The following is a 26,790-nucleotide window of genomic DNA, read 5'->3' as shown; positions in this document are numbered from 1 at the left end:
TGCTGTCAAATGTAAAATACATTGCTTTGTGGAAAAAAAAAATCCTCTCTGCTTCATTTCATTTTGTATACAGCAAATTAAAGACCCAGTGTGTTAATCTTGTAATAATCCATTTAAAATAAGAGAAACCTGTGTGAAGAACCAGCTTACGCTCCATCTGTGAGTTCCCATGGTCTCAGTAGGCATCTACTTTGCTTGATGGTTCACTGGTGAACACGATCTCTTTGGCTGTTTGGTTTGCTTTGTGCCACAGTATGTTGCACAGTGAAGCTGTTCTTTCCTCATTAGCTTTGCATGAAAAGATCTGAGTTTTGTCCTTGTATTTTGGTGGAGTATGAGTGGTGTCGTAGATGATACGACACTGATTAAAACTGCTTTCAAAATAGAGGTGATGATGGCCCTGATACGATGACTGAATGACCAAATCTTCACTGTTCAAGCGCTGGGATCCATATGGGCACTGACTACTCGTATCCCAGCTGCTCCACTTGCCATCCATCTCCTGGCCTGTGGCCTGGGAAAGCAGTGAGGCATGGCCCAAAGCAAAGCCTCGAGATCCTTCCCCCATGTGGAAGACCCAGAAGAAACTCCTAGCTCCTGGTTTCAGATAAGCTTAGCTCTCATTGCTGCAGCCATTTGGGGAGGAAGCCGGTGGATGCAGGATCTTTGTCTCTCCTCTCTGTAGATCTGATCTGCCTTTCCAATAAAATATATCTATCTATATATATTTATATAAATATATATATATTTAAAGATTTTATTATTATTGGAAAGCCGGATATACAGAGAGGAAGATCTTCCGTCCGATGTTTCACTCCCCAAGTGAGCCGCAACGGACCGATGCGCGCCGATCCAATGCCGGGAACCAGGAACCTCTTCCAGGTCTCCCACGCGGGTGCAGGGTCCCAAAGCTTTGGGCCATCCTCGACTGCTTTCCCAGGCCACAAGCAGGGAGCTGAATGGAAAGTGGAGCTGCCGGGACTAGAACCGGCGCCCATATGGGATCCCGGTGCGTTCAAGGCGAGGACTTAAGCCGCTAGGCCACGCCGCTGGGCCCTAGATAGATATATTTTAAATAGAGCTGATGACAATGGGGTTTGTGAATTGGGCCCTCAGGGCCCCTTGATTCCTCAGAAGCTAAGAAAAATTTATGGTTCTCTGCTCCCTGCTTATGTCCTGGGAAAGCTGTGGAGGATGGCTCAAGTCCTTGCGACCCTACACTTACGTGGGAGATCTGGAGGAAGTTCCTTGCTCCTTAGTTTGGATTGGCTCATCTGCAGCCATCGTGGCCCTTTGGAGAGTGAACCAGGGAATGGAAGATCTTCCTGCTGCTGCTGCTTCCTATAAATCTGCCTTTAAAATACAAATACTTTTTTAAGGATGTGCACTGGTATGTACTCCTAGTGCCTTTTCTGATATGGGGAGTGGGGATATGCATTTGGAGGAGCGCATTTGGCTTGGTGGTTAAGTTGCTGTTAAGATGCTTGCATTTCTTATTGGAGTGCCTAGCTGCAAGTCCTGGCTCTACTGCAGTGTCGTGCTCATGTTCATCGTGGGGCGATTGGGGATACCCCAGATAGTTGGATCCCTGATGCCTGTGTGGAATACCTGATTGAGTTTGGCTGCCAGGTTAATCCAGGAGCAGTTTGGTGCTGGAGGGCATTTGGGGGAGTGAACCAGTGGTTGGGAGCCCTCTGCCTCAGATAAATTGTTATATATGTCATTGAACGAGTGTTAGTATTTGTATAAATGCAATGAGAAGACTAATAATAGAAGCCTAAGAAAAACGTTGCCGTGGAGGGTGAGTGGGAACCAGGAGTGGGAACAAGCCTTCAGTAAGTACTTTGTGTAGTTTTCATTTTTGAACCTTACATATAATCTACTTATTCCATAAGATACATGATTTAAAAAAATTGCTTTATGCCTTGGGTTGGCGTTCCAGCTGTGTCATGGGGGTAGGGGGAGAGATGCTTGTTTGTGTCTAACGTGCATATATAAGCTACCTAGTTCTAAGAGTACCATGTAAATACTACTGTTGGCAATACATGTCATTAAATTTGTATCCACATGCCTAATTATCCAGTTGTGCTGATTCTCTTAAACCCTTTCTTCTTGGGGATTGAGATTAGTGATGTGTGGAGGGAAGGCAGGATTGGGAAGACACTGGGTGCTAATGTTACTTGCCTTAGCTACAAGTGAAGAGCTGCTTGGTTGTGAACATATTTTAAACCCAAAGTTTTTGCTTTATAATCTTTGAACATAAAGAAACCCTTGTTGGAGGTTATAAGTACTTGAAAAAAAATGTATCCAGATGAGTAACATTTCGTTGACCGGTTGCCTGGGTCACTGCTCAGTTACTTTCTTGCTTTTGCCCCAGTGGTTACTGTCACCTTGATGGCCTGGAGTAGTTTCTCCTGGGCCTGGGCAGCAGGGCTGTGCTGTGTGTGGGAAGGCTTCCCGGAACTGTAGGTTGTTGTTCATGCCATTACCTTCATCCAGTGTGTCATGTCTGCCATTTCATTTTAAAGGAGGTTTGGAAATAAGACTGGAAAAAAAAATTTTTTTTTCTATTTAGCCAGTATTGAGAAACTAACAGTTGTGAAAAACCAAATGAGTATGTTTTTCCTCTAGAGGGCATTTTTATTTTCCATTTGAGTATAATGTACCTTGGTGGTACTGTGGGAGTCTCTGGCAGCTGTGATGATCCCATGAAACCCCCTGTAGGGTTTGCTGTACTGTTCTCCAATCCCTGACCTGGGGTTGGCGGCTTTGCCCTTAGCTGTGGGGCAGCTTACTGAGGGACAGGTAACTCTCTGCTTGATGAGGTGGGTCTGAGGGGTGTGTGTGTCTTTGAGGTTTCTCACGTAAACACTTCTCATCGTATGCTAATGCATATGAGCTCGGGGCAGAGACGTTTCCTAAAATGTCCAGGCTCTGGAGTCAGGGCAGTTGAAGCCACGGTGATGCTGAACCCCTGCCCGTCTCCTTGTCTTCCCTTTTGGTTAGTTTGGTGTTACCAAAGATCCTTCGTTCTCAGAAGCCTAGTAGATCATCGTAGTTGTGTGACACTGTGAAGCAGTTTGTCTCGTCAGCCCCAGTTAACTACGGATGCTTTTATTAAGGTAATTTTCGTGAGTTTAGTTGCTGATATTATAGAAAATAAATATCTGCATGAGATTTGCTTCTCTGCTTCTAGAGGTCTGGGGATGGTTTTCCTGAGTTACTGGCGAATGTTCCGTTGGATCCGTTCTAGGATCTGACATATAGAAAGCATCCTTCCTGTATGTTCTGGGGTCTAACGTATGGAAAGCAATCAATGATATTTTTTCTGTGAAAGAAAACTAGGATAATATTATGAACTGAGAAAATTTCAAGTTGACTATGCTTCTGTTTAGTTGTTCAGTCAAGTAATAAATTGTGTTGACCAACAGGAAAAAGAGTCCCGCTTTTCTTAACTTAATATAACTGCCAGAATAAGAGGGTGTTCTTTTGCTTTGGTTCTGTTGAGGGAGAATATTAAGTAAACACAGTAAATGGATTGATTGCAGATTTAAGAATATAAACTTTTTTTTAAGCCTGAAATGAGATCTTGGGTCACTGAGTATTAAGCACTTTTAAAATAATTTCATGAAAATTGACTCCACCAGCTTTAACTCTATGTAAATTGATCATAATGAACAGTAAAATACTTATTGCTTATCTATCGGGACTTGTATAGATTTTGTCATATAAGAGTAGTGATTTTTTTTTAACTTAATATACGTGATCATAAAAGTACCAGTGGTAAGAGATTGGATATCTCGTATCGGATGTCCGCTGTTGGATGTGTTGGTTTGAGATTGTATTATTTGTGTTAATTCTTCAGAATGATGACTTACAGAATATCGTGTATATCCTGTTCTGATGCCTCTAATTTTGTGATTTGTGGTTTGTGGACCTTTTTCCTGGTCTCTGTGGCCACACTTCCCAGTCTGTGTGTGTGTGTACAGGTGATATAGCTAGTATTCTGCACCTAGTTTTGTCTTGCTCGTTACTGTTCCCATGACCTTGTAGCACCTCCAGGAGGAGGGGACTTCCTGACCTGTTTCTGTATGTGCTGTTTAGCCGCAGAGTCCCCAAGCAGGATGAGGTCCTGTTAGGAGCCTGTTTGTGTCTGGATGAGTTGGCCTCCGTTTTCTTGGGAATAAGGGATTCATTCAGACTAGCATTGGCCTTCATTTGGCCTTTCATTGTCTTCAGTAACAGGAAGTCCAGTAAATAACTAGAAACGCAAGCTCTTCTTTTCTTTTTTTTTTTTGCTGTTGGCAATATTTTATTTGTTGATAATAGGTCATAAACTAAGTGTACTTCCGACTGCATAGAAGCAAATTTTAAAGCTCTTCTGTCATTTTATGCTTGTACTAGCCATTGGAACATAAGTCGCTCTATGTTAATATCAATGTAAACTCTAGATACATCTAGTAGGTGTGAATTGCTGTGCTTCTATATTTTATTTTTTTAATAATTATGTTTAGCATTTTTCATGTACTATTTGACTTTTTTTAAGATTTATGTATTTTTATTGGAAAGTCAGATACACAGAGAGGAGGAGAGACAGAGAGGAAGATCTTCCGTCCAATGATTCACTCCCCAAGTGACCGCAACGGCCTGGTGCTGTGCTGATCTGAAGCCGGGAACCAGGAACTTCTTCCAGGTCTCCCATGTAGGTGCAAGAACCGTAGGGTTTGGGCCGCCCTTGACTGCTTTTCCGGGCCACAGGCAGGGAGCTGGATGGGAAGTGGAGCTGCTGGGATTAGAACTGGCGTCTGTACGGTATCCCAGCGTGTTCAAGGCGAGAATTTCAGCTGCGAGGCCACCGCACCGGGCCCTGCAGATTGTTTTAGAAAGGTCCTGCATTTCTTTCTGATGGATGTTTTTTAACATACGTTTTCCAAACCCTTTAAAAAATAATATTGGTAGTAGTGACAGGAATAAAAATTGTTTTGTTACTTAGAAATCAAAGCAGAATGTTTTAATTTGAGGTCATGGCAAAATCGGGGCCTGCCGTAACAGGATTTTGTGCGGAAAGATGTGATGGTGGGAAGTGTGAGCTGAGATCGTAGGAGCTGGGGAAAGGAATTTTAAGTCTCATGAGGTGGGGGGAAGTTAGGGACCCATCCCCTTCTAAATCTGTATCATGAAATCTGTTTTATGTAAACTAACCATCAGAATAATACAGAAATTGAGAAAGTTGGGAAGTCACCACTGTAAGTTAACATTTGATTGCATTCTTTTGGGAATAGTACATTTTTTTTCCCATTGTAATTTTAACGTCCACGTAAGTATTTAGATTCGATTTAGGTGTATATTAATGCTATAGGAAAAAGTTATTGGAAATTGTATATTTCATGAACAGGGTCTAACTTGTTCTGTTTAGAACAAATGAGGTTATCCCTGTTCAGTTTCAAATTCTTACATACACAAACAAAGTGAACTTGAAATGTCTACACTTAGACCTTGTTTAGTCGGTTTGACACAGCAATACCCGAAGGATGGCCTTGCTTTTAATGGGAAGATCATCGGGAAGGGAGTTAGCAGGGAGACTGTAGGGAAACTTTACCTTCGATGCTGTAGCAATTAGTGTTTCTTTGGTGCTTTGAGAGTTTACAAGAAGCAAGATGAGACACATGGAATGCTTAGTTACACTGGATAGTAATTCTTATGTTTTATGGGCACGCAAACACATGGTTGGAGCACGCTTGAAAGCAGGCAAGTGCTGCTTATTGTGTAGGATAATCCTTAGAAGCTTAGGTTTTGTTTTTTGTTTTTAAGATTTGAGGGAGTTTACGTTTGAAGAACTGCTTCATTGATCAATGATTGGCATGTGAATATCAGCCCTGATTTTTCTTCCTCTTTGTCCGAACACTGAATGCAATGGATTCAGCACCCCGCCTGTCTTTAGGTTTCCTTGACTGTCTCAGGTGAGGTCTCCGCATTCCTTTGTCTGAAACAATGCAGTAACTCTGCAGCTGGCTTGCAGCTCCCACACCCGGTTTTCTCCAGGGCTGGTCTGAAGCAGCGCCACACTGCTTCCAGCTTCCGCTCTCAGGACGAGTGGGAACTCCAAGCCCTGGCAGGTCTGCCCCAGCTCTGCCTCTCTGCTTCTGTCGGTGCTGCTCTTCTTCCTATGGCACGAGTCAGCCATATTCAGCTTGTTCATTTGAACATACTAGACCTTTGCCCTTTTGGGTCTTGGTGTGTTGTGCCCTCTCTCAACTCCTAACACAGTGGCTGGGATGTATTAGGCACTGGCTAAATGTCTCTTGAATTGCTTGTTTTTGAATTTTGTTTCCTACAAGGCCTCACGTTCAGTCGTTCGTTCCAGTGATGGTGACATTTCCAGCTGGAACGGATTAAGAAGTTGGTGATGTCGGTGCCGTGTGAGTGTGTGCCCTCATTCATGCGTGCTGCTTCTAGACCCGGCTTGGTTGTTCGCCAGTGTTTCCTGTTATAGTCACACCCTAGTATTTTCACTTTATTTTTAATCCAAATCCTTTGGGGGCACGGGATGATTTCTGCTTTTTTGGCCAGGAAGTTTTTGATTCTGAAGGTCTTTTGACAAGACGGGGAAAGGGAGTCAGGTACCCACACCGCAGCGGCAGCGGGGAGGACAAAGAGAAGGACTTACAGAAATCTCTGGGTTAAGTAAACGCATGGCTGGTATTTATGTGATTCACATAGTAATAACTTAACATTCAACGAAATCTTACTCAGTTGCATTAGTTGATAGCATGATGTCATTAGGACATTTAGAGTAATGCCTAGCTTTCTGTGCTGTGAGAGTTGGTGCTAAATCTCTTTAGATTCGGGTTTGAATGGTTGATTTGCAAAGCAAAGTTACAGAAGGGGACAAGGTGCAATGGCTTAGTGGTTAAATCTTATCCTTGCACACAACAGGATCCCATATGGCTGGCGGTTCATGACCTGGAAGAAGCTTCTGGCTTCAGATGGGCTCAGTTCCAGATGTTTTGGCCACTGGGGGAGTGAGCTAGTGGGTGGAAGATCTTTATCCGTTCTCCACATAAATTATCTTTTCTGAGCTGACCCAAAGCCAGGAGCTGTTTCTGGGTCTTCCACGCAGGTGCAGGGTCCCAAGGCTTTGGGCCATCCCTCATTGCTTTCCCAGGGTACCAGCAGGGAGCAGCTGGCTGGGAACTGGAGCAGGTGGGAGTCGAACCAGCTTCCATGTGGGATCCCGGAGGATGCAAGGTGAGGATTTAACCCCCAGGGTATCATGCCAGGCCCACCCTTGAGATTCTTACAGGTAGTTTTTACTAAAATTAACTCGGGTGCAATTTCGCCCACACGATTCACTTTGTATAAAATGATGAAGGTGTGTGTATTCAACAGGCTGAGTTTTCTCAGAACATTTTAATTTTGTTTGAGAGGCGTGGGTGGAGAGGGAGAGAGAGAATGAGAGTGTACTCTTACTCGCTGGTTTGCTTCCGAATCCTTGTCTCCACACTCAGAACTTGACCAAGAGCTCTGTCCAGGTCTCCCGCAGTAGGTGACAGAGACCCCAATAATCCGTCATCCCCTGCACCTGTAAGGATCCACTTTAGGAAGGTGAAGTTCGAAGTGGAGTTAGAACTTTATGGTAGCGGCTAGACCAAAGGCCTATCCCCATACTGACTTGAGCAAGAACCTGGTAGGTTTATTTTTTTCCTCACAGAATCCTTAGGGTACTGGAGATGAATGATGCTTTGCAATCCCCCCTAGAGTGGTCGTTCTCCATGAGTGTGTATTGGTAGGGAAAGGAAGGGGGTTGTTTTTGCCTCTCGAGGGGACACTGGGTAACGTGTGCTGACTGTGCCGCAGTGCGTGGGGCTTACCACGAAGACGTGTCCGAACCCTCTGGGAAAGCTCACGAGGTTCCAGGTAGAGTACTGTGAACTGAGTCCTGGAGGTCTTGCAGTTAAATGCTTTAGCGAGAGTGTTTCTGCTGCAAACATATGTTTTGAATTTGGTAACTACGCATTTAAATTAGTGTCAATTGTATTCTAGTTCCTACCAATCAGATTGCTTTTTAATTCCTTGGAAATTTTTCTAGCTGACTGCCTCCCAAGAGGAGACCTAAATCTTTGAAACCATACTCGTGAACCCTATGACTAAGTTTGCATCTTCTTACTCCAAATATAAATTGAAGGACACTTTCTTTGTCCCTAGCGTGAGTATCTTAAGCGTGAGTGCTATTCCGATGAGAACTAGATATACTTTGTGACAATCAGTTACTTTTTTGTCATAAAGTTAATAATTCTGGACAGTTTTAAACTGTGTAAGTTACATTCTTCAGTCATAATTCTCATAAAATTCTATTTCAAAATGATTAAAAATGAAACTCTTGAAATGCTATAAATATTTGAAATAACTTCTTAAAAAGTGATTGTTGCTTTAACACTTTTGCTCAATATTACATATGAAGATATCATGAAAAATACTGTTATATTCTAAGTTTGAACTGTGCATACAAATGAAATTTTTATTGAATAGTTCTGTAACTTCTTAGTACTTAAGAGTTTCTGGATGAAGTTGAATTGTTCAGCTTTCTCAGAGCAGTTGCCAGGGAAGTTTTCTCAAAGTTTGAATATCTTCTTCTGGGGTAGGCGTTCAAGAGACATTTTTCTCTTCATAAAAGCACGACACAAGAAACGTTGCATTTCTGATTGTAGCCACTAGATGGTGATCATAAGCATTTGTGAGGACCACATTTTGTTGGTGGTGAAGGCTGCACTAGTTGCCCAAATGAAGCCTTGTGGACTCAGCGGTGATAGTGTGCAAGGTGAGAACTGGTGGTGCTCACGGGAAGCTCAGGCTTTAGAGGGGGGCAGGTGCCGTTTCTATTAACAGGGTTTCCCTTCTTTGGAAACATGGGCTTTAGAATGAGACAGGTTTCATTTGTATTAACGAAGCGTTTCCGTTCTTTTATTGGCCAGGTCGCTTCAGATTTACCCGTGGAAATAAAATTAACTAAAGTCTCCATATGTTAATTAGGTATTTATTATGTTAATGTTGTTTCTTACGGTAATAATTTTAGTTTTATTAGCTATTACTGCATTTCTGCTAGACTTAGACTATTTAAAACAGTATCTGAAAATACTAGGATTCATTTACTAGTCCCTAAATAAGATGTGTACACAAGTAAAATTGTATGTGGTTTCACTTAGGGGTGGACATTAGCTGCTGCTGGAACACCATGGCCTGTGAGGTCAGGTAGGCCTTGGGTTTTTGGATGCTAATCACCTTTGTTACTGTAGAGGGTTCTTAACAGTCAAAGCAGCTTGTGAGTGGCTCAGTGGACAGTGGCTGTGCCTGGAAGAGGACTTGGTTGCCTAAGACTGCTGCCAGTCATACCGGTGGGCACCTGCAGAGAGAGATGGAGATCTCCAGTCATTGCTAGCTCACTCCCCAGATGTCTGCCACAACCAGAGCTGGTTGAAAGCCAGAAGCTTCTTCTGAGTCTACCATGCATGTGCAGGGGCCCAGAGGGCTTGGTCCATCTTCTACTGCTGTTCCAGGACACAGGCAGGGAGCTGGATCAGAAGTGGACAGCGGGGTCTCGAACCAGTACTCAAATGGGATGCTGGCACTGTAGCGTGATGTCTACATCTTCAGCAGCTTCATCCCCAAATTGTGTTCCTAACCTGAAAACAAAACAAAACAAAACAAAAAAAAACACTTCCCATCTTAATGGATGCCAGGAACTTGAAGAAGTTTGTGGACAGTGGAATTACAGGATAATGGCCCAGCTCGGGAACCTAGTGGCTAAAGTTCTTGCCTTGCATGTGCTAGAATCCCATATGGGTGCCAGTTTATATCCTGGCTGCTCCACTTCCCTTCCAGCTCCGTGCCTGTGGCCTGGGAAAGCAGTTGAGCATGACCCACTGCACCAGTGTGGGAGATCCAGAAGAAGCTCCTGGCTCCTTACTCCGAATCTGCCCAGTTCATTTGGGGAGTGAACCAGAGGGTGAAAAATCTTCCAGTCTCTCCTTCTCTCTTTGAATCTGACTTTCCAATAAAATAAATAAATCTTTTTAAAAAAAAGATAACTTCATCTTGTTTTTGCAAATATCTGAAATCCATGTTTTGTGATGACTCCTGTATTTACTAGAGAGGCAGAGGGGCTGATACTGTTTGCTGATTCATCTCCCAAAAGCTGAATGAGGCCAGGCCGAAGCCTGTAGCCCAGAACCCAGTCTGGGTTTCTCAGGTGGAGACAGCGGCCCTCCTACTTGAGTCACGATGATCATCGCAGGTAGCTGAATTGCAGGTGAAGTAGCCAGCATTCAAACCCGGTGCTCTGATGTGGAATGCAGGCGTGCTAAGCTGCAGCTTACCCGACAACCCTGAGTGCTTCAACTCTCCTGATTGGTTCGCTCTCTGCTGTCCTTGGCCAATTTAAATTCAGCTAGAGCTTAAACTGTTGCAGAATTTTTCTTGAATTTAAAAAGTTCACTTCATTTGATTGTATTATTTTATGTCTCTGAAGCTGAAGCGATTTTAGTGAGTGTTTTTGTGCCTACTAGTTCATTTTTTAGAAAGTGGCAATGTATTGGAATTCGGCAACACCCAGGTGGCTGGCGAAGTGAGGTGTTTTCTTAAAAGCATCACTTGTTTTGTTACCAGAGTTGTATCTGATTGAAACAGTCAGTGGTTTTCGAAAGAGCTGAGTAAAATTTTACTAATATTTAACATCTGTTGACTTACTGCCTGTCTTAGATATTCATTAATAACCACTTGGCATTTTTAGAGAACAGGTTCTTTGTTGAAATATTGAAGACTAACCTGTACAATCTTGTATACCTATTTTCATAGGCACATTTATTCATTTGCACAGAAGATGAGAGTTCCATTCAGAAGTCATAGATCAACTTATTTCATTGTAATGGTGTACAGACTTTTAACTTAAATGATTTCAAATTTCACATTGTAGCTCACCTTTCAGGAAAGACTCCTTCAGGAGTTGAGGGAAGTATCTAAGGGGAGTTTTCCACCTCACCTGAAATGGGATTGAAACACTCTTCTCTTTTCCAACAGAATATCTGTATCAACTCCAGTGTTTAATGTGCTTGAACCAAGTAACAAAACGGGGTTCACCACAGAAGTGGATGTGAAAGTCTAATTCAAGTCAGACATTAAAAGAGATTGGCTAAAATGTAGAAGAAAGCCATTTTCCCTAAACTTTCTTTTTTTTTTAATATTTATTTATTTTTATTGCAAAGTCAGATACATACAGAGAGAGGAAGAGAGACAGAGAGGAAGATCTTCCGTCCAATGATTCATTCCCCATGTGACCGCAACGACCTGAGCTGAGCCAATCTGAAGCCGGGAGCCAGGAACTTCTTCCTCCAGGTCTCCAATGCAGGTGCAGGGTTCCAAGGCATTGGGCCGTCCTTGACTGCTTTCTCAGGCCACAGGCAGAGAGCTGGATGGGAAGTGGAGCTGCTGGGATTAGAACTGGCGCCCATAGGGCATCTCAGCGCATGCATGACGAGGACTTTAGTCACTAGGCTTCAGTGCTGGGCCCTAAATTTTCTTTTTTCACTATGTGTTAGTGTGAATATTTTTACAGTCTTACTTCCAATATGGTATAGACAACAACTCAGATAAACTTAAGCCTTTTCAGGTCTTCAGTGATTTTCATAAAATGTCAAGTAATCCGGGGCCCAGTTTGAGGAGTACTGCTGCTTTCTGTCTCCCCTTCTGGCTCTTGTCCACATAGATATCTTATTTTTGTCTGTTAAAATCATTACCATAAAATGATTTGTTATGGTGGTTAGTACAGTTACAAGTGAATTGGAGCAAATATAGTGATATAAAGCTGTCTACAGAAAACATATTTGTCTTTTCTGAAAATGAAGTGAGACGTTGTTGAGAATTGGTTCAGATAAATAGTCTCGTGTGGCCTCGCCCGCACAGGTCCCTAGAGAGTGTTGTCCTGCGCACTAAGGTTGTAGAGAGGTTTCGGTTGCATTTCTCCTTTAATGTTCTCTCTCCAGACTAGAGAAACTCCAAGTACGTTAGTGCGGTGGCCGTGTGTGAGTTGTAATCACTCTCTTGGCAGATTAGGTAACTTGGAAGACAGTGATTGGCTGTGCCGTCGAAGTAACTTAGTAGCGGTCAGCTGCCCGGAGCACAGTGACCCAGATGGGACGTGCATAGCCGGGGTCCCCGAGCGTGCGAAGGCCCAGCAGCAGGGCGTGTCGGTGCTGCCATGGCAAGGCTTTGGCAGGAGATGAAGTTACCTGTATGTACCCACTTCAGAAGCTTGTGTTTGATTTACCAATGAATTTGAATCGTTCCAAGTGTAATCATGCAGCCAGAAGAAGTGTCAGTCTTAATTAGCAGGCTTAGAATAGTATCATCCTGTGTGTCCTTGGCCGTGGAAGTCATTGGCTGAAGAGTAAATCCTTGCACAAAGTCAGACATGGTTTGTAGCATCTTTATTCCTCTATAAAATTAATTCTTCTGTTAGTTAATTTCAACTTGTATGGCTTATTTGAATACTGGGAAAGAAACACTTAATAATTAAGTCTGTTTTGAAACTAAACTTGTATCGGATACCTGGGTAATTAAGTGGTTAATATTGGATCATATCCGTGTGTCTTAATAGTGGAAAGTTAAATTTGTGATGGGGGTCTATAATGGGTATTGTAGAACTGATTTTTTAAACCTCAGGATTTTAAATGGATATAGATTGTGGTTTATAGTATATTTTAAAATAATTGCTGAATGTTTTTCTTAATACTCTGCCTTCAACTTGCTGGAGTTTTTTTGGATAACGTGACCATGAAAAGTATAAATCCCAGATTTTGCTTTGAGCCAGGATTTAAAAAAAAAACTATCAGATATTAGTAAAATGTGTAATGTCGTTATGAAAGATGTTTCTGGCAAAAACTGGTTAGTCTGATTTTGCTGTAATTCACATGTATGATTAAGTTTTGATTTTTGTCTTGTGAATACGAGCTTTTGCTCATAAAAGATAAAATTATATTGCTGTGAAAAACACTGTCCATGATTTTTTGAAGTACACTCATGCATCTGAAGGTGTGTGGGAATGTTTTGGTTTTGATTTTGTTTTTCAAAGATTTGTTTACTTATTTGTGGGGCTGACGTCATGGCATAGCATGCTAAGCTCCCTGCTGCAGTGCTGGCGTTTCTTACTTGCACAGGTTCGTGTCCCAGCTGCTCCCTTTCCTACCCAGTTCTCTGCTTGCAGCCTGGGAAAGCAGAAGAGAATGGTCCAAGTCCTTTGGACCCTGCACCCTTGTAGGAAACCTGCAAGAAGCTCCTGGCTCCCAACCTCAGCCAGGCCTTTGCGGTCATCTGAGTAAATCAACAGATGGAAGAGCCCTTTCTCTGTGTGTCTCCTCCTCTCTGTGTAACTGCCTTTCAAATAAAAAACAAAACAAATCCTAAAGAACGTAGAGACGTGAATAGGCAGTCGTAGGTTAATGAATCACATACACATTGTGTGTTCTCAGTGACCTCATTCTGTGGTCTGATGAAATGAAGAACCCCCATACCTGGCGCTCAAAATCCTTGGTTTTTGATTTTTGTTAATAGTGTGAGCTTAAACTTTGTGCATCCTTTGTGGGCACTGGGTTGTGTCCTGGCTGTTCCACTTCTGATCCAGGTGGTCCCTGTGAATAACCTAGGAGAAAGAGCAGCTGGCGGACAGGGAGGCCCTCTGATGCCCGTGTGGCAGCCCGAGAGGAAGCTTTGGGCTCCTGGCTTCAGTCCAGCCTAGTCCTGACTGGAGGGGGCCGTTTGGCGTTTGGGGAGAGAACCAGTAGATGGAAGATCTCCTGCTGTGTTCCCCTTTCTGTGACTCTGGCAACTAGTGTGTGTGTGTGTGTGTGTGTATAAGAAATATTGCCTTAAGATTGCAGCGTCCAGAAAGTAGATTGACTTGCTGAAAGCTTTACAGGCAATGCTTGTTGGAGGCCGTCTGGGTGGAATATGAGAACATGCAGAGGGCGTCTTTCTACATGCTGCTTTGTGCATATATGGGAAGATTTTTATATTATGTGTAAAGATCAAAGGGTGAGTGTATTTTAAGTAAATATAAGTATGGTAATAAATATAATGTGTATTATGGAATAAATGGTGATAAAATAACGTATCACCTGATTCAAGATGCCTTTTAGTCTTAGCTGGTTAGTGTTACTACTACACCCGACTGTGTGAATACAGTTGCATGGAAATAAAGAGCTTTGTCTGAAGGTGGACGTTAACATGTATTGTTTTGCACCCCCTCCTGACCAGCGTGCAGGATAAATGAAAGTTTGGAATGGGAGCAGTTAATCCCTTTTAGACAGACACTGAGCTACCTCGCAAGGTGGGACTTCCTGTGTTCTGTTTAGACAGAGTTTGTCTTATCTGCTCAGGGACTAAGTGACAGCATCATTGAAGGATCGTCAATGAGCATGACTTGGTTAGTGCAGGGTGGTTAATAATTCATCCTTGTGTTTTGCTGAGGTTGTGTTTGGTTTAGTTTCTTTGGACATTGCTTCTGTCTAATGAAATACAAAAGGTGTGAGGTAGCTGGATTAATCCTACAGGTCATTGTCTAGCTGTTTAGTCTATTGTGTGAAACGATACCCCAGTCTGCACAGCCTGTCGCACGCCTTTCAGTATGGAGATTAGCAGGTTGTGTAATGTCTCTGACTTTCCAGTGTGTAGGTAAGCACCAGCCATTTGGAGTCATCGATACAAATATGTCTAAGCCGTATGATCTTAGAGTTGGACATCTGTGTTCACTAACGTGCTGTGTCTGATTCTAAATTTTCCATAGCAAATATTACGAGTTGGATTGCAAGGAACTTACATGAGAATGTGCTTAAAATGCATTCGGTTTCAAAGATCAGGTGGAGAGAATTTGGACTCTTTCAAGGGTTAGTTTAATGAGAAACAATTGTCTTTGAATTTGCTTTGTGTGTAGCCTCAAGCTACAGGCTCAGCCCTGGCAAGGGCCAGCGAGGCCAGATATTTCCTTGTGCCATTCCAGCAGCCCCAGCCGGGCAGTGGGCCAGAGGGAGCTACAGCTGGCTATGCTTCAACACGGGACTGTGTGGAGGACTTGTTGAGGGATGGAGTTTTGTTCATTAACGATAGTATCTGCTGGGACCAAATCTTCTGCCTAATAGGTTCATGGTTATTGATGATTATAACTGCCTCTGAAACTTTTTAGTTTAGATCTACCTAAAAGCCGAAATTTTATTTTTATAATTCCTGTGTAGTATTTTTCAGTAAATACATTTAGTCATTTTTGTTGTTGAACCAAAAAGGGAAGAAAATACAAAGGCAATTTTCACAACTGAACTTGGGAATTTTCCTGCAGGTTAAATTTTTGTATGGATTTTTCTTTGTGGGGGAAATGAAAAATTCTGAAGTTATGTTGGCTTTTGGTTAACATGAATGAAAGCAGTATCACAGAAGACCATGAAAAATGTTTGCTGCTCGTTCCTTTCCCCTGTGAGAGTCCTGAATGGCCTGTGGTACGCTGCAAAGCAACGTGGCTGGCTGGAGCAGGGGTTCTGTCTTTACAGAGGACGCAGCCTGCTCTGCATCTGTTTGGGGGAGGGTGGAGAGCGAGAGGGGCCGTTTCTGATGATCTGTCCATATGTATATGTCTCTGTATGAGTAAATGAGACTTCTTTGTTCTTAGGGTCCTGATGAGGAGGTTGTTGTGGACCTTGGCAAAACCAGCTCTACGGTGAACACCAAGTTTGAAAAAGAAGAGCTAGAAAGTAAGTTTGTCTAAAATAGCTCATCAGGGTTAACAGATTAGATCACTAATTAGTGACTGTTGGTGTCCTTTACACTATACCCCCCTCCCCCCATTTGTTGAAGCGCAAGGGAGAGCATCCATTTAGAAGAGTGTGCAGCACTTGGGTGGACTATAAGGGACAGTAGTGCAGCAGCCACCCGTGTCACCGTAACAGCATGTTTGCTTGATCAGAAGGTATTGACGTAAGAGAGACTGATACTTGCCATTCCTTAACCTGGCAAGCTGAAAGGCCATAGTGAGGAAGAACACCCTTCAGAAGGCTGTTCCATGTGTGCTCTGAACGCTTTAGAGTGCCAGACCAGTCAGCTGGAGCTGTGAACGGTCATCTGACACATCAGCCTTACGGAATGACGCAGTAACCTCAGCACCAAACTGTGGAGCAGACAAGTTACTTCCCACTTAGCTTGCCACAGATTTCTGTTTCAGAATTCACCCTATGACCACCAAGGGGGTGCAGTGATGGTGTTCAACAGCAAGAACCACCAGAGACAGCCTGATCGAGCATGTCCTTTTATTGTAATGCAAGCATAAACTTATATATACTAAGAAAGGGGCGGGCAGAAGGGTGCCTCCTGACAGTTCTGCCACCTAACAATGGCACTGTAATTAGCCAGAAGGCCTGTCTATCTCTTTAGACCCTCCAGTCCTATCGTAGGTCACATACAACACTTAGAGCTGGCAGACAGGCTGTGGGTCCCGAGTAGGCTGGCAGGTTACACGGACCCTACCTGACATAGCAGGGATCCAGTGTGATCTTCCACATCAGGGTCCACATTAACAGGAAGTTAGAGTCAAGAACTGGAGCGAAGTCCAGCCTGGGCATTCTGATGTAGAATTTGAATGTTCTAACTGGTGTTTTAACCTGCCCTGTCAATGCTTTGATAGCTTTCATGTGTTTATAGTTTTGTACAGTCCCCTTAGGTTAGAATTGTCTTTAAGAAGTTTCTCTGCATTGGGTCATTGATCCATTGCTATTTTGACTTTTTCTTTAAACTGACTTTTAAAATGGACATTAAAAGTTTAGGATTGTTACAACTTTCAGAAGGAACCTCCAGTTGCCTAGAAGATTATGGTTAGGGCCTGGCAGTTACAACAGCTAGGAAAAGTCAGGATTTTTAGCAGTAATTCTGCTAATTGATGCATTTAATCTGCTACTTGTCATTCAGTGTAGACTCTCACGTGTTTCTGTCTTAGTACATGAAGGAAGGAGGTCCTTGAACATGTTGTTGGTTTCCTCTGGCTAACCAGGGGCCTCAGCTCTGCAGTCCTGGCACACATCTGCATTTTGCAGTTACGTTTGAGGGAGAGAGTGAGTGATTAGGGGCTGGGTGGAAATGTAAGTGAAAGAAAAAGGAAAGAAACAGAGCAGAGGACTCCAAAGACAGCCATCAAAGACTCCCGGTCCGTGAATTCTGTTGTGTTCCCTGCTTCATTTATCTAGTTGTTCTGAACTGAAGACTCGTAGAATTTATTTTTATCTTGGTTCACTGGGGCTTGTGTGCCAGGACCCATTAGTACTAATTGGAGGAACAACTTTAGAATTCCCAGAGCACAGTGATGGGAATCTGATTCTTTAATTTCCACTTTTCTTGGTGTTTGGAAGGAAATAGTTTCACTCAAATAAGGTGGTAAAACCACTAAGGTTTCTTCTTCTTACTATTAGTTAAGATTTATTTATTTGAAAGGCAGAGTTTTAGAGACAAAGAGGATGGCTTTCCATCAGCTGGTTCACTTCCCAAGTGGACACAGCAGCCAGGGAGGCGAGAGTAGGCTGACGCAGGAGTTTGTTGGGTGTCCCGTGTCGGTGCAGGTACTCAAACACTCTGGCTCCTCGCATTGCTTTCCCAGGTGCATTAGAAGGGAGCTGGGTCAGCAGTGTAGCAGCTGGGCTTTGAACTGGTGCCCATGTCTGATGCCAGTGCTTCAGCTAGCAGCCTAACTGGCCACATCACAGCACTGTCCTCTCTTTTATTATAGTTTCCTTTTTTTTTAAAAAAAATTGAGCTTTACTTTGCATAGTATATAATTTGCCATTTTAAAGTGTACAGTTCATTGTTTTTAAATGTATTATACAACTATTACCAACCCTGTAATCCCAGAAGGTGATTTTGTTTTGGTCAAAATGCAAAGTCAGAGTGATATAATATCCACATACAGTAACTCTTCTGTGCTGCCTTTTTATCCAGGCACACACTTTTCTACGATTTAATTGGAGTGTTTGGATCACTTACATTTAAGATATCCCTTAGTAATTTGGGCTTTATTGATTTTGAGGTTTCCAAAACCTTAAAAAGTTAGTATTTGCATATTTATGTATACTGGGATCTTTTTTCTTATTTGTAAGTCAGTTTTTACAGAGAGAAAAGGAGAGAGGACTTCAATCTGTTGGTTAACTCTTCAGACAACCAAGTGACCAGAGCTGAGCTGATCTGTAGTTGGCAGCCAGGCGCTTGCTCTGGGTTCCCCACGTGGGTGCAGGGACCCCAGGACTTGAGGCATCCTCTGCTACTTTCCCAGGCTGTATGCAGGGAGCTGGATTGGAAATGGAACAGTTGGGATTTGAACTTATACCCATACACGATGCTGGCACTTGTAGGAAGAGCATTAGCCTGTTGAGACACTGCGCCAGCCCCTAGAAAAAACAATTGTTTTCTATAAAATCTCTAGTAACCATTAGACCCTGTTTCTTTAGGACCTCTGCTGATAGGCGTGGCCCTACGTGTAAATCGTGTTTGTATGTGTAATTTGTGTTTGTAAAGTATGCTGTCAAGTAGGCCAAATTCTTGAGGTGTCTTTTGAATCATTCTCTAGAAGTATCTACAGAACCCCAGTATTAGCGATATAAGCTTGTGTGTAGATCTTTGCTGTCACAGTAAATTGTGATGTGTTTTCTGTGGTTGTTCCTTTTCCCCCTTTGGGAGATCAGTAATGTGTTTCCGAACCTTGTCCTAGGCCATCGAGCTGTGTATATTGGTGTTCACGTCCCATTCAGTAAAGAGAGCCGGCGGCGTCACAGGCATCGTGGACACAAACACCACCACCGGAGAAGGAAAGATAAAGACTCGGACAAAGACGATGGCCGGGAATCTCCTCCTTACGGTGAGACCAAGAGCAGGTTCTCTGTCGCTCGGGCCTGCGTCACGGGAAAGTATCTGGTTTTATTAACTGAATCTTTTCAGGTTGCTCTGTCTTCAGTGCTTGAGGCACACGTGTTGGGGAGTGCCATTCAGTGTCAGGATGCTTTTTAACAAGAAACATTTAGTTCCTAGGTTAAGATCTCTTTGGTATAAGTGAAAAAAAAAAAAAAGGGGGAATTGGTTTTTTGGGTTTTTTCCCCATCTTATTCCAGACTTGGAACTGTGAAAGGTAGATTTTCCTATTTAATTTCCAATGTAACAGGATTTTATTTCCTTTATATTTGTTGCTTACATACCCTGTGAACCGACTCCTGGAATCCTGACGCCTGTGGTAGGGATTTTCCCCCTTTATCAACCATGTTTTGTGACTATGAGATATTTCCATTAGCCTGAATTCTAGTATCTGTGCCAAAAGGAGGACTGATTTGCTAGAGCTGTTGGCAGAGGACAGAGCAGGTCTGTCTTTTTTGTGTTATTATTATTTAAAAGAAGAAAACTATGGAAGAGAGAAAAACATTTAGTGAGGATTAATAGAAGTGTTATTCCACTTGGCTGGCATAACAAAATGGGCCAATATAGTCCTCTCTTGTCTCATGAGCCTTATAAGGTGTGTGTTTTGTAGTAAAGTTACTGTATGAACTAAAACCCCCGTAGGTCCTAGTGTGCTTTGCTGAAGGCATGTTTCTGTGAAGGGAAAGAAGAATGAAAAATTACTGTCTTGATTACAGTTATAACATGGATGTAAGAAAGAAAGTGCTAGTGTTCTAGTAAAATTGGGTGAGTTCTGTGCTAAGCATCCTACTTTATGCATTCTCAGCATTTTTGAAAGATTATTTTCAGTTTATGGCTCAGGAAATTTGAACTCAGAAGGACTAGATTATGAGAATATTTAAGAACCTCTGCTAAGAGAGCCTGTGAGGTAGTACAGTATTAAGCAATCAAGTATTTCGCAAAGGTCATGTAGCTAATCAAGGCAAAATGAGCGCTGGGTTTAGAATTGCTAAGTGAACTTTGATGATGCAAATAATTGAGCTATTTATTTTTCTGTTCCCTATGATGAAGTAGTCTAGTTGAGGATATTTTAGACTCTTCCATTAGTGAAGTGTAGGCCTCCTGCTTTAATTCATCCTACAAACCAAGTTACACAATGTTTTATTGATATTTGCTGAACTGTCGTATGCTTTTATGTTCAGGCAAGTAGATAAGATATTTGACATTTAAATGGAGTGACAATTCCTAGAAAAGATGTAGTCCGCTGAAGTGGGTTTATTTTGGTTTCAGCTACCATCTTGTATTCTAGAATGCACTATGAATGAAACTGACTTCTTTTCTCCTCCCCTAATTCTAAAAACACACTACACAGGCCTTTTGCTTCTGGGCATGATGGAATAGTGTAGGATTTGAGGTGTTCATTTCTTGATTTTATTTTTAAATTATTTTCCTGCTGGTTTCTCTTCCCCCACCCCTAGCTTCATTGAGGTATTAATAAAAAATTGTATATATTTAAAATGAATATACTATGATGACTTTGTGATACACGTTAACTCTGTGACTACTGCATGTAGCAGACTTTTCATTTACAATAGCGTATCACTAATCGTAGTCGGTGTGTTTCAGATCCCCATGATATAGAAATCTATAGTTTTTAGAACTAACAGGGGGTCTTTACTGGGAAGTCATCTGATCAGACAGGAGTCATACTGGAAATAGATGTGATTCCCACTCCTGTCCCCCAAAACAAGCGATTATAGTGATCCCAGGAAGGGGGTCTTGACACAGGGCGCTCTGATAGCCGTCACAAGCCAGGCAAGGGAAGGGGCTTCTATAAGGAAATCAGCCCTGCCAACACCTTGATTTTCAGCCTTGAAAGTTCAGTGTTGAACAGTAGGCAAATTATGTTTAAACCATTAACTTGTGGTTTTTATAGCAAAATAGAATACCTAAACGCTTGCCAACAGAAACAGGAGTTTAAAATGTAAATGTAGACATCAGTCACCACATTGCAGCATGAGCAGGAAAAGTCACACGATCACCTCGGTAGGTCCAGTAAGAACAGTTAGTTCATGCAGTGAACTCTGCTTCATGACTCAGTGCTTTGTATTTTTCGAATTTCTGGAATTCTCTTAGCCTTTTGTGTTTTCTGTCTTGTTACTTGTTGCTTTGGCATTCTGTATTGCTTCCTCCTGTCTTTCTTTAAGAAGTTCCTTTATGCCCCTAACTTTGAGTTCCTCACCAGTTTTTCCTCCCATTGTTTATTTTAAATAAACAATAAACATTGTTTATTTTTCCTCCTGCTGTATTTTAAATTTTTCTTTAAGTCTAACATTTCCATGTGTTTTTAGTGAGGAAGAAGCCCTGTTGTTGAGAAGGGTTGTTCGTGTTTTGGCATGTTGCTGGTTTTGGCTTCTTTTTAAATCAGTTATGGGCTTAGTTGGACTTGTTTAACTCTTTGTATAGTTTGTTATTTTTCTGTAAAAAAAGAAATGTTTTTCTGTGATGTAGGCCTTTTTAAATTTTAATTTGTTTCTGAGTGAAGTGGGAACAATTTTGAGTAAATCTCAATGTTTGCTCTGTCAAGATACCCCATCCCAGCGGGTTCAGTTTATCCTTGGCACCGAGGATGACGACGAAGAACACATTCCCCATGACTTGTTCACCGAAATGGACGAACTGTGTTACAGAGATGGGGAAGACTACGAATGGAAGGAGACGGCCAGGTAATGCTGTTGAGGCTCACTGCTGAGTTGGCTGATTCAGTTTCTTTTGGTAATGACACTGTTAAATTGAAATTATGACATACCCAGTGCTGTCAATCAACGAATAGAGGATTTTTCCCTTGTCCATGTGAGGAACTTGTACCTTAAATTTTTTTTCTCATCTCATATTTGTTTCTGATTAAGCTATTTTATTACTATACAAAAGGATTCATGTTACTAAAGTCTTGCATCAAGGAAGCAAGTTTGAGGAGTTGTTGTGTAGCCTGGGGGTTCAGGTACCAGTTAAGACTCCGGCACCTCACATTGGAGTTTGGAGTTTTGGTGCCCAGTTCTTGCTCCTGCTTTCAGCTTCCTGCTGACATGGACTCCGCAGTCGCAAGTGGTGGCTCACGTGGGTGAGTTTCTGCCCTCTGTGTGACGGGCAACTTAATTCAAGGTCCCAGCTGTGACCGTGGCCTGACCCGAGTCACCACAGATAGCAGTAATCCAGCACGAGCAAGTTTGCTCTCTCTTCTCTGTCTCTGCTTCTAAAAAAGAATTTGTTATTTTAAAAAAGAAATGTTAAAAAAAGAAATTTGAGAAGATCTTACATATTTTTTCTATAATTAAAGTAGGATTAAAAGTGAAAGAAAAAGTTGCAGTTGTGTTTATTATTCTTACTGTTGTAATGACTGTGGCAGAGGGGGAATTTCAAGGGGGGAAACTTGTGACTGTAGACATTACGGACCTTTAGCTTGACTTGTGAAAATGTGTTCAATGAAAGTTTCTGTTTATTACATTGCAAAGAAGCAAATGAAATCTGTGTTATTTATAAAACATTCTAATGTATTCATTTAGGTGGCTGAAATTTGAAGAGGATGTCGAAGATGGAGGTGACCGATGGAGTAAGCCTTATGTGGCAACGCTGTCTTTGCACAGTCTCTTTGAGTTGAGGAGTTGCATCCTAAATGGAACGGTCATGCTGGATATGAGAGCAAGCACTCTGGATGAAATAGCAGGTTATATTATTGAATTTTCTTATGTTTAAGGTGCACTGAAATTAACGAGTTGATTAAAGGATATAGAGTATGATTTTAGACATTCTTTTAAAATTGTTGCGCACGGAAGTTTGAGGAGTAGACCTTGAAGGGTTTTGAGAAGAGATAATTACATTGGACAGATAACTACAGTATCAACAAGTACAGAACTACAGTCAAGAGCTCACGTGGAGTCTGTTCTCTGGAAATTTAGGGGCTAGAGCGTTTGGGGAACACCCATTGACTGCGCACCATGAGCAGTGCTTGTAGCATCCTCTAGAGAAAATTTTGAGGAGGAAGAAGAGAATGGGAAGTTTAAACCTAAAAGCCTAGTCGGGCCTGAATCTCAAGAACGTAAACCTTCTGTGAAAATACACTTCTGTTGAATGTGGTAGGAGATGAAGTTAAGTAGTAATGAGTCTGAGTGTGCAGCTTTCTTAGTATTTGCTCCTGTTGGGGAAAAAACAAATTCTGTAGTGTGTATGTTTTCAGAGAATCATTTTCAGGGTAGAAACAGTTCAGTTTTATCTGATTGTGAAATTTGATTATGTGCTATAAATCTTTACAGTGTGAGAATGCTGGCTTTCTTGCTTTACATGAGTGAATGAAAAATTGAATTAGGGCTAGAATTATTGAATTTAGGCATAAGGATCTGTCTTTGGCCCAGCAATTATCTTGTAAAGCAGTATAGTACTTTCAGTAAATATTGTTTAATTCATAGTCTAATGGTTTGGTTCACCCTTAAGTTGGTCCTTCCAGTTCTCTGATTATTCTTATCATAGTTTTGAAGATTTGACATTTGAAAAAATTCTCAAATTGGTACCACTGTTTAAGAATATTTATACATGCTTCATAAATTAAAAAGTCAAAAACTTTCCACTGCAGTAACATTAGTGAAATGTTTCTGTAATTTGTTCATTTTTGTTGAATGGATGATATTCGTAGTGTACACCTAATTTGATTTTTAGAGGCAAAAGTTTCCAGAGGTATTGAAGGATCTAATTTTTGTTCCTGAGTTTCACTTGGAATGTGTTTATTCCCATGGTATATGTCGATGTGTTTACCAATAGTCGTTTCCTTTCCCCTTTGACTAGATATGGTACTGGACAACATGATCGCCTCCGGTCAGTTAGACGAGTCCATCAGAGAGAACGTGAGGGAAGCCCTTCTGAAAAGGCACCATCACCAGAACGAGAAAAGATTCACCAGTCGGATTCCCTTGGTTCGATCCTTTGCAGATATAGGCAAGAAACATTCTGACCCTCACTTGCTTGAAAGGAATGGTGAGATAAGTTGTGGCATCCAATTTTTGATAACAGTCCTACTCTAACAGCATTCCAGTATGTTGTAATTAATACTTTGGGAGAGCAAAAATGGTATTGCCAAATAGTTGCATTGACCACTTTACACTCTTCTGAAATTTTCCCTTAACACCAGTGTTACTTGTGCCTTTGAAAAATGCCAGTTCGGAAATACCTTCACAGCATAGCAAAATCCTGGAGAAATCCTGTGGATGCAAAAAAATTCATCATGCACTATGCTGTAATGGTATAAACGAATTCTACCTCAGGAATATTGAGGACATGTTCAAAAGCTTGTGGAAAATAGAATTACAAACAAGCTTGTGTTGGTTGGACACAGGTTTGAACTGGCTGCATATTTTTTCTCGTATGCATACATTTCAGAATTGCAGCAGAATAAGTGTGCCTGTTAATTCTGTTCCTCCGTGAATGTTTTGAAGTACCCTTGTTTTGAAATATCTTCGTGCCTGACCCTTTTTCTTTTTTGTTTTTGTTCATGATTTCGTTTTGAATAGTTGATTGAAGAGGCATAAATTATGTTCTATAATCTGTTGTGAACTTTTGAATTCTAAATGTTAGGTGAGCCTTTATATTAGATTTTCCCTGGTGATACTTTTTAAATCTTTAAGAATTTAAAAAAAAAAAGGTTGAAAAATGCATTTACTTCTGCACTCACACACACACACAGAAAGAGATACTTCACGTTCTGGTTTATTCCAGAAGTGCCTGCCACAGCCCGCTCCTGGCCAGGCTGAAGCTGAGAGCCCAGAGCTCAGCTCGAGTGCCCCCCAGAGATGGCAGGGACCAGAGCACTCAGAGTGTGCCTGCTGGGAAGCTCAAGCTGGAAGTGCAGCTGGGATTTGAACCCAGACACTGGTGTAAGATCTGGGCATCTCAAGGGTTTTGTTAACTGTTGTACTAGACTCCTGCCCCGTCAGTGATTCTTTGTTTTTGTTGCTTCCAAGATATATTTTCTTTCCATTGCTCTCATATAGTTTATTATTACTGTTGTTATTATTTTGGTGATTTTTGTTGTACTCTGAGAGCACCTTACTTGTTATCTTTGCAATTGGTCGTGGCTCAGACCCAGGGCAGCACAGTCCAGGTCTGCACTCTTCAAGTTCACTCGTGTAGAATACAGGAAGAATGTTTTTCTATTGTTTGCCTCTGGCAGTGTCTTAAGACTGGCACACTTGGAAATTTTGCCTCTTCTTATTTTCTTCTATGTAAGACAGAGAAATGTTTCCCTAGGACACTGTTTTATCTCTTAAGGACTACTTCTTTGATGGGAAAACCCAGTGCAAAAGCTTGGAGTAGCTCAGGAGGAGCACTGTAGCTTCTAGGAGCTGCTACCCAAAGCCTGCACGAGGACTGAAGTGTGAAGAGTCAAGGATGGGACACGGTGTCTTTGTTGTTCTTGAAGCAATGATATGGCTGGTAAATACTGACAGCCACAGTGGAGGCTGGCTACAGTCATCTTTGGAGCTCAGTGTTAAGATACCTAGTTGAACAACCATTAAAACTCGTTTTAGCCAGTTTAAGATTATGCCTTGGTATATTCAAGGAACCATCCATTAAGACTAAATGAATGTCTCCTCATGTGGACCTGAGTTCATTTAAAGCAAACTGTAAAGTACCTTTTACTGTTTGTTTTTTTTTTTTTTGCTTCATCTTTCATTTGTTGTGTGTTCTCTACTTTGGTGAAATGTGGTCACTCACCCAGAGGGACTACTCCAACTTTGTTCCTCATCTGCAGTGAGTGCCTCCTGATATTTCCTCCCATCTTTTTTTTTTTTTGCTTACTTTTAATAGTAAGATAATGGCTCCTTTTTTTCTCAATTGCTACTTTATAATTTTTTAAACTTTATAATTGTAATGAAAAATTCTTTTTTGCATGTAGCTTTTCTTAACAAAATGGCATTAGCTGGTGACAGTTATGGGTGTGACATTAATTTTTTAAAAATGTTTTTTGAGTCTCTTGAGCATGCAGTTTTGATAACTTGCACCACGTGGGAGTTGACTGTTGTAAATTCTCATGCTTTTCCTAAAAGAGGAATGCCGCTCTGTTAATCTGCACTTAATAGGAAATATCAAGTGTTTTCATTTCTTTCTTGAGTGTGCATGACTTTTGGAAATACTCTGGAGTTAGCCTAACTGTTGTTGGGGAGGAATGTTTTCTTACCCAGTTCAATTATTATACACGGGATCTTCAGATGGCTCATGGAAGCTGTGTTTTATGAAAAGAATAGGCAAGGGTTTTGACATTTCCTATTTTCTAATTTCCACTTTTCCATGAACTATTTGAACCCTGTTCGTGCATGCATGTGGTTAAACTGAGCTGCTATATTTAGAAATGAGAAGCATTTTTTTTAAGGTATCTAAGAATATCTTAGAACAACACTCTATTTCCTTTAATGTTGACTTTGTTTCTGTAATCAGAAAAGTTTTTATATTTTGCCTTGTTTTTACATTTGCAAATAAATGTTGCCCTGGTGACTTTATAACAAATTGAAACCATTTTTAGGTTAGATATTGTTAGGTAATATTAATATGGACTTTAGTAATGAGAAAGAAGTTATGTAATCTTTTGACATAAGAAAAAACACATTAAACTGTTCTGATAAGTTGGTTTGGATTCTGTCAGATTTTTCTTCTAATTTTTATTTGTATTTGTTTAATTAGCAACTTTGTGTTGATTTTGGCCCTTTTAAATGCGCCAACGTTGCTGAACATTCTGACTTGTCCTATTATCCAGTAGCAGCCATCTTTAACATTATTTTGTTTTAATTT

The 26,790-nt window shown here is 41.4% G+C and overlaps 1 protein-coding gene across 4 annotated transcripts in view; it reads left to right on the top strand.

Moving 5' to 3' along the window:
- The window catches only part of SLC4A7 (solute carrier family 4 member 7), a 78,286-nt gene that overhangs the window by 5,779 nt on the left and 45,717 nt on the right, over positions 1–26,790 (top strand). For 3 of the 4 annotated variants that reach the window (XM_004588281.4, XM_058657181.1, XM_058657182.1), the window contains exons 2-6: positions 15,707–15,788; positions 18,782–18,928; positions 21,545–21,683; positions 22,521–22,681; positions 23,794–23,982. In XM_004588281.4, the coding sequence (XP_004588338.4) occupies positions 15,707–15,788; positions 18,782–18,928; positions 21,545–21,683; positions 22,521–22,681; positions 23,794–23,982 (718 nt within the window). Of the gene's footprint in view, positions 1–15,688; positions 15,789–18,781; positions 18,929–21,544; positions 21,684–22,520; positions 22,682–23,793; positions 23,983–26,790 lie in introns of those variants that run through there. The other variant, XM_058657183.1, reaches the window with a different exon arrangement.

This window comes from Ochotona princeps, chromosome 30 (genome assembly GCF_030435755.1).
Source record: "Ochotona princeps isolate mOchPri1 chromosome 30, mOchPri1.hap1, whole genome shotgun sequence".
Taxonomy (NCBI): Eukaryota; Metazoa; Chordata; class Mammalia; order Lagomorpha; family Ochotonidae; genus Ochotona; species Ochotona princeps.
This window is presented reverse-complemented; position numbering and strand designations above follow the sequence as displayed.